The sequence below is a fragment of the Bidens hawaiensis genome, unplaced genomic scaffold (genome assembly GCF_021521415.1).
Source record: "Bidens hawaiensis isolate Kalapana, Puna unplaced genomic scaffold, B.hawaiensis_p1.1 tig00034272_1, whole genome shotgun sequence".
In the NCBI taxonomy this organism is placed as follows: Eukaryota; Viridiplantae; Streptophyta; class Magnoliopsida; order Asterales; family Asteraceae; genus Bidens; species Bidens hawaiensis.
In genome coordinates, this window is record NW_027495927.1 from 149665 (window position 1) to 164196 (window position 14532).

At 35.0% G+C, this 14532-nt stretch overlaps 1 protein-coding gene across 1 annotated transcript; it reads right to left on the reverse strand.

Moving 5' to 3' along the window:
- Positions 1-546: 546 nt before the first annotated feature.
- LOC143586013 (putative receptor protein kinase ZmPK1) lies at positions 547-3268 on the reverse strand. Its single transcript, XM_077067660.1, has one exon. It carries the CDS (start codon positions 3080-3082, stop codon positions 659-661), a length of 2424 nt encoding a protein of 807 aa, XP_076923775.1. The 5' UTR covers positions 3083-3268; the 3' UTR covers positions 547-658.
- Between the last annotated feature and the right edge of the window lie 11264 nt (positions 3269-14532).

The window sequence follows — 14532 nt, forward strand, 5'->3', positions numbered from 1 at the left end:
GGGGAATACTGATGAGGAAGAGTGTGGTATGAGAATATTAGGGTTTAGATATGAATTCAAAACTTGAAATCGATTGTGAGGATTGGGCAGGATTATAGAAAACATTTGTTGGTAAATATTTGATGCAATAAACACTTGTACATCCTGCTTAAAATGATTGTACCTCTTAATTTTAAGAGTTTTGTGTGAAATGACTTTTTTGTCCTTTCTATATGCATTTTAAGATAGTATAGATATTTTATGCAGTAAATACTTGTACATCCTGTTTAAAATGATTGTACCTATTAATTTTAGAAGTTTTGTGTGAGATGACTTCTTTGTGCTTCGTATATACATTTTAATGTATAGTATAGATTATTATTATTATTATTATTATGGGTATATTTGGCTTAGGGTAATTTTTATTTATCCGTAGGTAATTTTTGATTGATAACCAATGGGCCACTTAAATTTTTGTTAAGTACTGACAGGACCACTCCATCGTTAAGCACTGGAAGGGCCACCACCAATGGTGGTTTGGCGTAGGATGATATTAAGTACTTTTCTAGTGGTGGAAGACATGTGATATATATTTGTCTTGGTACAATCTTATCTTTAAACATGACTTTAGTAAAGACAGTCAATTATTGGACTACATACACAAACAACTGAAGCTTAACTAATCTTCCTTTTCTGTATGAAGAAGCATAATTACCACTTGACTCATTGAAGGTCTTGCATCTCTATCTTCCTCGGCACATTGTAAAGCAATTTTCACAAGATTTGTCAAAACATGTGTATCATATTCGCCACATGTCGTACTATCCACAATTTCCTGAATCCATACCCGGTTATTACTTTCATTACATGCACGAATCGTCTCTCTAACCCACTCGACCAACGTTTGGTCTCTTGCGCTACCCTCAACACTGATTGGCTGCATTTGTAACGGGCCTTTACCTGTTATCATCTCTAGTACCACAACCCCGTAACTATAGACATCAACTTTTGATGTAATCGGATGATTGAACACCCATTCTGGAGCCATGTAACCTCGTGTCCCCCGGATCCTAGAAAAGCTAGAATTCTCACCCGAGCTTCGGTCAAACAACTTAGACAGCCCAAAATCCGCCACTTTCGGGTTGTAATCACTATCCAACAAAATGTTATGTGGTTTGACATCACAATGCAAAACCCACTCCAAACACTCTTCATGTAAATATGCCAATCCTTTTGCTGTCCCAATTGCTATTTCCACCTTCTTCTCCCAATCAAGTTTATTTGACTCCAAGCTTTTCGCGAGCGACCCGTTTGCCATATACTCGTACACCACGAGCCGGTGTTTCCCTTCAACACAATACCCCCATGTCTCTATCAAATTCATGTGGTTAAGCCTCCCAATTGTGCTAATTTCTGCTTGAAATTCAGATTCCCCTTGGGCATCACTAGCCTCCTTAAGCACCTTTATCGCTGCGGTCCTGTCATCCGATAACTCGCCTATGTACACCACACCCGCACCCCCTCTTCCAATCTCTTTCCGAAAATTATTGGTCGCCTTTTTCAGCTCAGCATACGCGAACCTTTTGAACCCGGGGGCTACTGGAAAGTAACTTTGTGCGGTTGAAGTTAAATCTTTACGAGTTGTAACAAAGAAAAAGATTATCAATATGATCTCAAGAACACCTATCACACAACCAACTGATAGCAGAACTACGAACGACCCCTTTCCATGCTTCACATCATAAGATCTTGAAACCGGCATGATAAGATGTCCTGGACAATGGTAACCCGATCCGTTCCCAAATGGTTGACGAAAAGATGGCAATAACCGCTTCGGTAGCTTAAAATACATCGTATTCTCGAACCCGGATTGATACCCATTGTATAAAAGATTCTTTAGGAAGCAATTGTAGTGAGAGTTATCAAACTTGTATTGGAACCCTTTGCAATTGCAATTACTCAAGCAAACTTGTTTGCAAGCTTCAAGAGTGATGTTTTGAATATAGTCAATATCATAACCATAATATTCAATATAAGGAACTACCACATAATCTTCTTCTACCTCTTGTTGGCATGGTTTGAATATTGGCTCACACCCTTGGCTCCAATCATTAGAATTCTTCATCTTATATCCATGAACACATGTGCATCTCCTACCACTTTCTTGATCATAACTACAAAGACTATTCGGTCCACAGACACCGTGTATTTTACACGGTGTCGAAAACGCTTGCCACTGCACCACCCATTTTTTCCCTTTATTTTGATCAACAAGACCATAAACCCTAATATTACCATCATAATCAACCTTCATGATACGACGTCGTCTTGTTCCAAAATCCGAAACAAAGAAACCGAACTTATCCGAAGAGTTAAACGCGCCATTAGAGTCAAGTTTCGCGATCCGACTATTATTATAAGTAGACCTCCCAGCCTCCCATATTTTCAAATAGGGTTCCGGCCAGTAAACACTTGTGATCTCCGGACCGTTGTAAAGTAAACTCAAAACATTATTATTCTCGAAGTAGAGCTTAAAGAAACCAGAACTAAAGTTCATCGTACTTCTCGAAGAAACCAGTTGTGAATTTCTTGTAAACGGTTGATTCGGTAAAAGAGTGTCTGTCGGATGATCAAAGCTTTGCCAAAGTACGTACGGATGTCCATTAACTTGATAAAGAACAAGATTCCCAGTGTCTTCAAGTTGCAAACTGAGTGATCCATTTGTGGCTTTGGTTTCAGTGGACCAAACAATGGAATTATCAGCATCTTTCAACACAAGGTTACCATCTTTATATAAGGAAAGTTTTGAGTGTTTTCCATTAACCGGAACATCGCGATTCGCCATCCAAACAACGGTGGGATTCTTGTCATGTTGGAGATCAAATTCGGAGAACCATATTGAGAAGCAGTAAGCATTGACGCCCACTTTGTAGAATCCTGCAGTGAAGACTTGATTTGGGGAAACAAGATGATCATTTTGGTGATCAATAGAGATAGATGAGCCTTTTGGTAAGGAATTAGATGGTGAAGAAGAGTAAGAGCATGGTGAGTTGGATAGAATTATGAGAAGATGAAGAAGACAAAACAAAGACGGCAGGGCCATCTGAGAATTGTGTGTTTGGCTGGTGGTTATTGGATTTGATAATATTTATATAAACTTGTTTTCTTAGAAGGTGAGCCTGTCTTGGTATTTATTGATTTAAAGACGAATATAGTAGGCGGTGATAATATTTAATGATTAAAAATTGACTTGAAGAAACAAATAGGAAATTGTTATATTTGGATTTTTCGTTAATCTCGTTTTCAATGATTTTTAATCTTTCATACTATTTTTTTTTTGTAACTTTAATTTATATCATAGTCTAAAACCCTATCGTTATACTATGGTGTGTTTTCTTAAATGTTTCATGCACGGTTGATTAAACATTAATTTTTCTATATAATAAGTTTTTAATGCGTTGGTCTCGTTAAAAGGGGTTTAACTTTCCAGGTATTATTTCCTATTATAATAAGTTTTGATTATAAATTGAAAAAATAAAAGTGATGGAATTAGGTATAATGAAATGCCAATGATGAGTAAGTGATTTTTTTTAAGTTATGTCTAATCGGTATGTTTTTTTGGCGCCAAAATGGTAAAACACGTTATTTATGTTTGTACGTTTTTTTCAATGGATGTCCTTTAGCAAACTTAATAACAGAAAACATCCTTTATATTTGAAAACTTTATCATGTTTTTTCCTTTGATGCTAACCCATTTAAATTTTATCGTTAAATCTGGTCATGTCTCTTGCACATGAGGGTAATTTTGTAAATTTATACATTCATTTATTTAATAATTAAAATTAAAACATAAAGATATTAAAATAAACTCTCTCTCTCTCTCTCCTTCTTCCTTCTTCAACCCATCAACTTCATACTCATCTAACATTTACAATCTTTTCTTCTTCCATCTTTCAACCACTACTCCTTCTGCCACCACCCCCACCTGCACCTCCACCACCTTAGGGTTGTTCACGAACCGAACCAAACCGAACGCAGACATTCTCATACTTGGTTTGGTTTGAAAGCGAGCTGAACCGAGCGGATTGAATTTAAAGAAACGAGCGATATCTTTATGCTTGAACTTGGTTTGGTTTTGAAATCGAGCGGCTTGGTTCGGTTTGGTTTGCTTGATTTCGTAAAAAGTTTCCAATTTTAAATTTCTAAAACTTCAAAATATCATTAATTCAAAACATTAACTCTAAATTGTCTAAACTTCCACCTTTAAAATGTATAAATTTCAAAGTTAACAACAAAACATATATAAAACGAGAGGCTATAGTTTAAATCTGAACTTTGAATTCAACACAAAAGAAGGAAATTTTAAAAACTTTAAGAAAATAGTATACTTATATATATAAATATATATACATAAAATTTATATATAAAACTTATAAATGAAAAATAATTCGAGCAAAACGAACCGAACCAAACCGAGCGAGGCTTTGCTTGTGCTTGGACTGTTTTTAAACCGAATCGAGCCGAACGGCTCACTTCCAAACCAAGCCGAAATCGAACGAGCATTTTTCGAGCAATTTTCGAGCAAACGACGAACGAGCGGGGAGCAATTTGGTTAGCCCTACACCACCCACTCCAACACCACCACAAGCCGACACTTGTAATGTCGTCGGCACCATCGTCTCCCTACCCTAAACTGTAACCCTAGCCGCTGCATCACAACCTCCATCATCAGCTACCAACTAACACCACCGGCCTTGAATCACAACGTCGGCCGTTACATCACAACCTCAGATGAACTCAACCAACGAATCGAAGCAAGGGTAAGTATTTTTTTCATCGATTTCCGGCACCAAGTCTTTGTTTCTACCGTTTAATTGATTAGAATGAAACCCTAGAACTTGAATAAGAGATTTAAAGTTTTAATATGTGTTAACCCTAATTTTGAACTGAAACCCTAGGTGCATTCTACTTGCTACAACTTGTAGCCGGCATTGCAATGGTGGTGACGTGGTCAGCAAGTGGTGATGTTGGTGGTCAGGGTGGCCAGATTTAATGGTAGTTGGAGATGGGGGTTTTTTGTGGGACGGATTTGATGGCTTGTGGTGGTCACGATGACACATGGTTGTGGTGATAAGCAGTGGTGGATGTGGTGGCCGGAGGGGTGGTTGAAATGTAAAAGTAGAAAGAATTGTAAATGTTAATGGAGATGATGATGAAGTTCATGGGTTGAGGAAGGAAGGAGGAGAGGAGAGGAGAGGAGAGGGAGAGAGTTTTTATTTTAAATATTTTTATGTTTTTATTTTAATTATTAAATTAATAAATGTATAAATTTACAAAACTACTTCTTGTGCAAGGCACATGACCAGATTTAACGAGAAAATTTAACTAAGTAAGCATCAAAGGACAAAACGTGATAGAGTTTTCAAATATAAAAGATGTTTTTTATTATTAAGTTTGCTAGAGGACGTCTATTGAAAACACGTAAAAACATATAGGACGTGTTTTGCCATTTTGTTCTTTTTTAGCTTAAAACATTTTTATTTGATATTATGACAAAATACCCAACTAAAAATTGCAGTGTTATATTCAGGAAACAAAATATATATTGAGACTCAAAATTGTTATTGGTCTTTATGAGTCAAGGTTGTTGGTTCTATGTAAGTCCTAAGTTCACATTCGGTGCCCCCACATCACGCCTTGGTCCACACGTCATCTACATAAAAATTGCAATATCTTTTAATACTATATTCAAACAAGAAAATTTATTAGTTCATATGCTTTCATTTTTAAAATAATCGTTTTATTATGTTAATTATCCTAAGTTACGCAAAATATGCTGGAAAAAATGTTAGTAAAATAATTTGTACGGACTTATATAATTGTATCTATACATGTATTATATAGAGATAATGAGTTTTGGGTATGTTTTCTAATATGTGAGAGCTTCCCAGCGAACCAAAGGCCGTGTTCAAAATCAAGCTAACATGAATGTGATATCGATTTTTAAAGTTGTGTGGTTAGATTAGCTATGCTTTTAGAATTTGTGGTACCATAACTCGTGGACGAGTTACCACTCTCATGCACGAGCCATTCCGATCAATGTTGTTCAACTAGTGTCATAATGTAGATGATGTTTTGGTTGGACCAAGTTTAATTCCGGTCAATTCTCTTCACTAGTTGATGATGTAAATATTGGACCAAGTTAATTGTGTTTACTACACATTTATCTTGGTATAACGTTCCTTTTTTTTAGTGTAAAATAAACACCAAGGCTCATTATCATACACATAAAAAACACAAACGTTAGAAACTTTTGTTCCTTCCTTATAGGAGAACTCTCAGGTTTAGTTCAACATTCTACAACTTCTTTTCTTTTTCCTATTATTGAAGAACACAAAGTTAACTGATGCAATCCCGGGTGCATGATTCATCTTTGACAATGATTTGCTTTGGTTGTTGTTCCTTGTGAAACATACAAGTTTTTTAAAGGAGACTTGAAATATGTTTTAAAGGGCATGAACACAAATCATCAGTTACAATCATCAAGATTATCTGCTTGTTATGTAGTCAAGAAAGAAATGCGAGCCATTGTTGAAATTTTTGTAAAAGAAAATCGTTGAATATATCATCTTACTAACAAACTTGTAAGTTTGGTATTCTTTATTTTTCATTAAGTATAAGGTATGGTACTAATCTATTTCGATGTGTTGATGGCATAACTATTAAAGTTAAAATAACTTCGTAATAAACATTTAAATAATTTTGAAAATGCATTATTATTAAAGTTTAGTTTTATCATGTATTCAAAGGTTTGTAGTAATATAAAAAAAGGGGGGGGGGGGGGGGGGGTTTGAGATGTGTATGCCACGAGGTGATATGTTATGGGACCGAATGCAATCAAAGGTTTGAAATCTCGGTTTGAAAACTTAAAATAATATACTTTCCCTACTTGACCGAATTTTGAGGTTGTCATATGACGTCTAGTTTGAAATCAAGGAAAGACCGTTTTCTTAGTATGAATGACGTGTAGTTTGAATTCAAGAGAAGGCCATTTTTTTTGTTTAAAAACCGTCTCTTGTAGGAGCTACGTTAGATTTTAGACTGTGGGATGTGGATAACTGATGGAGGCGTTAACCCCTCACTTGTTGCTACTCACGCACATCGTAATAGGGTGGCGCGAGTTAAGGCGCTAGTCGCGATGTTGTGTCGTGTGCATGGTAGCGATCTCCTTTGGACCGTGGACATGTTGGGTTTTATGTCACTGGTCAAGATAACCGTTGATTTTATTAAAAAAATTAAACTTATTTTAATAAATATCAACAACCATTCACTCTTCACATGCTTTTCTCCCAAAAACTTAATAAATTTCCTCTTTCCTCTCAATTTTATAAAACATAATTTCATACCTTTCTCCAAACCATCAACCAAAATGGAATGGAATGTGTTTACTTCGCCTGATTCAAAGGCGCCGGCGATACGAACTAACGAGACAACCACCTCTTGATCGTGTTCAAGTAGGCACTAACGAAACTTTGATACGCCACTATTTTAGCCTTGATCCCATTATTATTATTACTATTACTATCACTAATAGATATAAATAAGAACTTTAGTGCCGCAAGTGCCCTATTGGGCCACTTGGCGGCACCGTATTAGTATGTGAATTTTGTTATTTGGTTATATTTAGTTCATTTACCATGACGAACCTAATGAAAATCAATTAAATGCCAGTTTTTTTTATTGTAGTTCCCTTACCATAACGAAGCTGACGGAAACAAACTGAACCCACGTGGGGCTAGCCGCCTCAACAATCGTTATAGGTAATGCTCGAGTTTTACCAGCGCGGGTAATCAAAACGAACTAAATCAAGACCGGCCAAATTCGTGTGGAGTTGCCACCTCAATGCCCATGATAGACAACTCTTGGATTTTACCAGCGCCCGGATTTACCGACCAAATACACATCGTTTTAAATATATTTTTTTTTATAATTTAATATATTTATATGTTAATTGAAGATGATTTTTTTTTTTGTGTTTTAACGCTCAAATTTTACCAACGGTTTCTATACCGATCGAATTCGCGTTAACTTACCATTGTAACATTCGGGCTTTACTTACACCCGGGTTCCAACGCTGGGGTTTAGCCAGCTGCCCCGGCGCAACACGCCGGGTAAAAAACTATTAGATAATAATTGAGAAATTTGGTGACGCAACCACGTGATTGGTCCACATGGCCTCACGTGGTTGGTCGACTTTTGTATATTTTTTTTTATTTCTTATTTCTATTTTTTGAAACGCGGGTATTTTATACCAAATTCATGTTAGCTTGAGGTCGCAACACCCAGTTTTTTCGCCACGACTTTTTTTGACTGTCGGTTCTTGATGAATCTGCGTCGGTTCGCGGACACAACGTGCATTTATTTTTTGCTTTCACAGCAGTCTTTTTTATTTAAATACATTAATTTGTTGTATTATGAGTGTAGACGAATTAACTTATTGCTTTAGTATCGGTGTCGTAACCCCATACCTATTGAACTCGTGCCGGTTTGCCACAACACATGGTTTCCTTTGTACAAGTTAGTGCTGACAACGTCGATTCCGACCGAATTCGCGATAGTTCGCAAGCGCAACATGTGAGTTATTTTTTCATGTTTTTTTGTTCTCCAAAATCAACGAATTCGTATCAGTACGCAATTGCAACACGTGTGTTTTTTTTGTTCGCCGGTTTTGTTTATATTTAAAAATATGTTAAATTGTTGTATTTAGGTGTGGAAGAATTTATGTTTTGCCTTACTTTCGGCACCACAACCGGATACCAATCAAACTTCGTAGGTTTGCAACCGCAATGTTCATTTTTGTTATGTTGGGCATTAACAACGTTTTGTTGGGGTTTGTTTATGGTTTTGTAACCCGGGTCTGATCTAATTCACCTCGACTCGCAGTCGCACCGCACAGTTTGATAAGTTGTATGAGTATGATTGTCAATAACATCAACCCGACGCAACGCGTCAGGAATTTATCTAGTTTATAACAAAGAACATTTTAGGAGACAATATTTTTAACATATGCGTTTATCATATGATTTGTTGGAACAATATTTTTTTAACAGCTAGAGGTAGATTCGGGTTCACCACTATACAAAAACTTACAGTTTTTCTTCAGCAACTAGCATATGGGCTTTCTTCAGACGCAATGGAAGAATATCTAGAAGTTTTTGAAAAAATTACGCATGATTCACTTCATTTCTTTTTCACGTTATATACATCTGTACTTAAGTTATATATTTTTAATGTATACTTAATAACATTTAAATCAAACTCATACATAGGGATCACATCAACTTACTCATCAAGATATTTTGCGTAAATCAATATGTTTTGATATCCAACGCATATACGAGATGCACAGTGTAAAACATAGTTTTCCCATAATACTCGATAACCTCGACTGTATACATGTTGGATGGACTAAGTGTCCTATGATTCCGCCTCACATGATCTTCGGTTCTGGAATGAACTTTTTGGTGTTGTCGGGTCAAAAATGGCCTAAATATTATCGACTAATTAGTCGAGGTTTAACATCCCAAGTTTCATTTGATATTTTGAATAAATCGGGTTTAACTGACTTATAAAAGATAAAAGATAAATGTAATTATATAAATTATGAGGGGCTAAGTGTCATTAAATAAAAAGTTAAGCTTGATACACTACCTCTTCATATAAGTGTAGCCACTATCTCATTTTATAACCATCTTGGCATCTAACCCCATTCCAACCAAAATTCTCATTTTTGAGTGAGCAACCCACAAAGACCTGGCGTTTCCCGGAGATCTAACTGTCAGATCGGTCTCAAATTTTAACAATGTGTTCATAGTATATAAATGAAGATTTCCACCAGTCAGATCTTCAATAAGAGGTCGGAAAGTCTAGTTTGTATCAAGGAAACCGTAACAATGGAAAAGTGAGTTTTTCGGAAACAGTTTTGGTTTTACGGCGACTGTAGCGGCGGATCCGGCGGCGCTGGTAGAGCTCGGCGACCTTATCGTATGGCCGCTTGAATCACTCCACTCCGAGTTAGTTTGATATAGTTTTGGGCTATTCGAGTGATTTCGAACATAAACCTCAAATGTACGTTTTTATTAAAAAGGCTTGCTTTTCGTGTACTAAATTACATGAAACTTGGTAGGATGATTGATCGAGTCAAAGTTATTGATAAAGTAATGAACTTGTTAGTAAATGGGTTAGTTGTCTCAGTTTGGGTTAATTCGGTATGGTTCAATTCGAGAAAAGGATGGGTAAATGAAGTCCGGTTGCCATGAAATTTGGTAGGATAGTATATCGGACCTTAACGTGTAAGATAGACATAAACTTGGAGTTAAAAGAGTTTTGGGATGGTTCGGGACGAACAGGTGGCTTCGGACCACGTATGGAACATGTGGGTAAGATTGTTAAGGCCCATAACTCGTTATATAGGTAAAATGGATAATAAAGGGTTATGAGAAAATGTTTATAACAAAAGAGTAAGAAAACCCGGTTTTGTGACACCTCAACCTACGGCGGAAATTCCGGGGCATGAGCTGATTGCCCACAAATCTCAAGATACTATCATGCAAAATTAAGTGTGACAATATCTATTAAATTTATTTAAATATTCAAATAATTTCAAATACAAAGTACAACTCATTAAACAAACAATGAATACAATTCTAAGTCTTGACTATTATTCTTCTAATTTAATTCTTCACTAAGTATTCACCAACTTGCATTAAATTCAAACAATAACCTCCATATGCGTATAAAATAGAAAAGTTTGTCAACAACATATGTTGAGTGAGTAAAACACCAGTTTAAGACACAACAACAATAATAATATATAATAAATAAAGAAAGATGCAAACTGTACATGTGAGAATAAACAGTTAAACCATAGCATATTAGCAATCAATCAAACCATCAAGAAAGGGTTCAACCAATTCCATATAAATGGACATTGGTTACCAAGCAAGGACTAAACCGTTGTCATAAAAATGGACATTGGTTGCCAAAGATAGTCATATGATCATACTATAAATGAGGAACTTCTCCAAAATGCGTTCAAATAAAACAAGTAAGTAAAATAACAAGTTAGGCATAAACTGATATACACACAAGGATTAAACAGTTGCGGTTTTTGAATAGTATATAATAGATAAATACTGTAAATACGCATATGTCCTCAAAAGGATTTAAAATAAGTAAAAAGGGGAGTGATTACTCACCTTAGCGGTTAAGCAAGAGATTATGATTCAACAAGAAAGGTAAAGGTAGATCAAGCTCTTCGAGAAAAACCGACGAGTTATCCTAATAAAGAATAATTGTGGAATTAAATAGAATTTGAATGACGGAACTAAGATTAGATAAAGGTTCGGATTAAATGATCTAATGGGTTCTATCGAAACTTATTTATTCCTTTACTTCACCATTAATTTTATTAACAAAGCTTTATTGTATATAATATGATTTAACTATATACATAAATACTCAAATAAGTATTTATAAAAATTTAGGTAGATTATATAAAGAGATTCATTTATTTCAATCTAAAAACATGTTTAAGCTAAATATATATATATATATATATATATATATATTTATATATATATATATATATATATATATATATATATATTACTATCAATAAAGATTTCTTTTAAATACTTATTGCAAATACTAGATAATAAATAATATGACTTATAAAATATGATTTTTATAAAATACTTATAACTAAATCTTAATATATTAATTAACAAGTTTAAATTGAAATATATATACTTTAGATTAAAATCAATTTTATACATAATACATATTCATATATATATATATATACATACATTTATATATGGTTTTTTTAGCAAGGATTCGGAAAACAACTAGTTTAAATGTCGGTTTGTAAAACACAAATTACTTATGAGTTTTTATATATTTACCATATTAATTGATGTTTGAATATGATTAAATGACTAAATAAAAATATTTCAAAAAAATAAGGGCCTGGCCTGGCCGGGACTCGAACCCGCGTCAGGGGACGACTCAACGAGTATTACGCAACACCCAACCAACTGCTCTGGGTGGTCAGTACGTAACTACTCAGGAACAAAATTTATATAACTAGCAGACAACATAACCCGAGTTTATACCAAGAACCCTAGGATCGATAATTGGTTTAATCCATTTGTTTTCGTTTAATTAATCATAGGGTTAACTTAGATCAGATCAAGACGATCATAATCACTAGAATGATTACTTACAAAGATGAATAAACGAAGGTTTCTTTGGAAGAATAGGGCCGGTTGCAACTCAACTAAAGACAGGCACTAGCAGGCGATATTAATCAAATTAATGAATGGGCTTCTGAGAACGATGAACGGGTGATGGTGTGGGCACGCTAAATTTTATTATAAAGATCTATACGATATAATACCCAATAGTTAAGGGCGATTTGCATAAAACGGTTAATACGAATCACAAAGATCTATATTACTAAATTGGTAGCATTGGTAAGGCTGCAAATAGTACGAAGAATCAGACACGCGAATAAATTCAAAGATTATAACGAGAATTAAGGTTCAAGGGATCAATTGGATCACATGTTTATGAATAGGATCGGGCAAACGGGTTTGGGTTATTGGGTTGATGGTTTAGGATATAACATTATAACATAAATTGCAAATTGGTCATTCCAGACTGGGGATGGAAACATAAATTGTTAGTGCACGGTTTTGCGTCTAGAGTCTTTGTAAATATCCTTAATGTTTATTTAATATTTAAATATAATATTTAATGTTTATTTAGACTAATTCGTTATGTTTGAGTCTAGTTCGCTAGGAATGTTAGCGAACTAAGACTAGTTCGTTAAGGTTAAGTCTAGTTCGCTAGGAATGTTAGCGAACTAGGACATTATATTGTATTCCCTCCTGATTCGTTAGGGGATGTTAACGAATCAGGGGGTGGTTCGTTAAGTTAATTTATTTAACGAAGGGGATGCTGGTTCGCTAGGGGATGTTAGCGAACCAGATCGTCTTCTATAAATAGTGAACCACTGTTCACTTGTAAAATATTGAAGTTTTGAGAGAAATAACATTATTCAGAAAGATTTAAAGTATTCTCTCTCTCTCTCTCAAGCTTCACGTTAAACTTATTGATAATATATACTACATGCCAATAACAATCGAGCTAAGGTATTAAAGAGTTAGATCCGTATGATTAATATTAACGTATAGATCTAGATCAGATCTAAACATTAGTTATTGATTAGAACGAGTGAAAAACGGGATCAAACAAGTGGTATCAGAGCTTTCGGGGCTCAATTCGCTTGGTTTGATTGTTATTGTTATATTTTTTTGTGTTTATTTTCTGTTTGGATTGATTTTGAATCGATTTGAGTTGATTTGGATTGAATTTGGATGGATTAGAGTGAATCTGGTTTAGTTAAAATATTATTGATGTTCAATTGAGTGGAATTGGATTGTGGATTGAATTTGTGATGTTTATTGTGTTTTCGGTTTGAGTCCGTAAACAGGGGATTAGTTTTGATTGAAATTGGTTCGTGTATTGTGATAATCGGTTACGAGATGTGTTGAGTTGAATTCGCGTTGTGATTACGAAGATTTTGGTATATTATTTGTTAAGTTTGGTTAAGAATTGAGTGAGTATTACGAATCTGGAATTGATAAGTTTCTGGGTTTGATCTTCATATTTCTGGAAAATTGTTCTTGAATGTTTGAAGATTTGAAGATGAATGCGATTCGTTATAAAGTTTCAAGCGATTCGCTATGTCTTTAATTTGATTCGCTATCAGTTCTTGCCATTCGCTAATTAGTTCGCTAACTGATTCGTGTAAGTTAATTAATTCGTGTTATCTAGTTCGCTAAACTAGATAACTGATTCGTTTGACACGTGTTTGTCTTGGAATTTGTGCTCTAACAACTTTTTGCCACGTGGCAGAAAGGAATCAAGTTTGTTACAAACGGTTGTAACAACCTGATTCGTTATAGTATAATTCGCTATAGTGTTGATTCGTTATCAACTGTAGCTGATTCGTTATCTTAATTCGCTAAGCACTTCTTAGTAATTCGTTAAGTTGACTTGGTCAATTCGTGTGATCAATTCGTTAAGTTGACTTGGTCAATTCGTGTGATCAATTCGTTAAGTTGACTTGGTCAATTCGTGTGATCAATTCGTTAAGTTGACTTGGTCAATTCGTGTGGTCAATTCGTTAAGTTGACTTGTGATTCGTTAAACCTTCATCACATTCGTTATCTGTTTCGCCATTTGGGTGATTCGTTAACTTTATTTGTGATTCGTTAAGTTGACTCGCTAGGTTGACTTTTGATTCGCTAACACACTCATCTTATTCGTTAAGTTTTGATTCGTTAAGGATTGATTCGCTACAACTGTTCATAGTTCGCTACAACTGTTCACAGTTCGCTACAACGGTTCACAGTTCGCTAAACATTGTTCATTGATTCGTTAAACACAGAGTGTAGTTCGCTATAACTGTACACTTGTTTATTT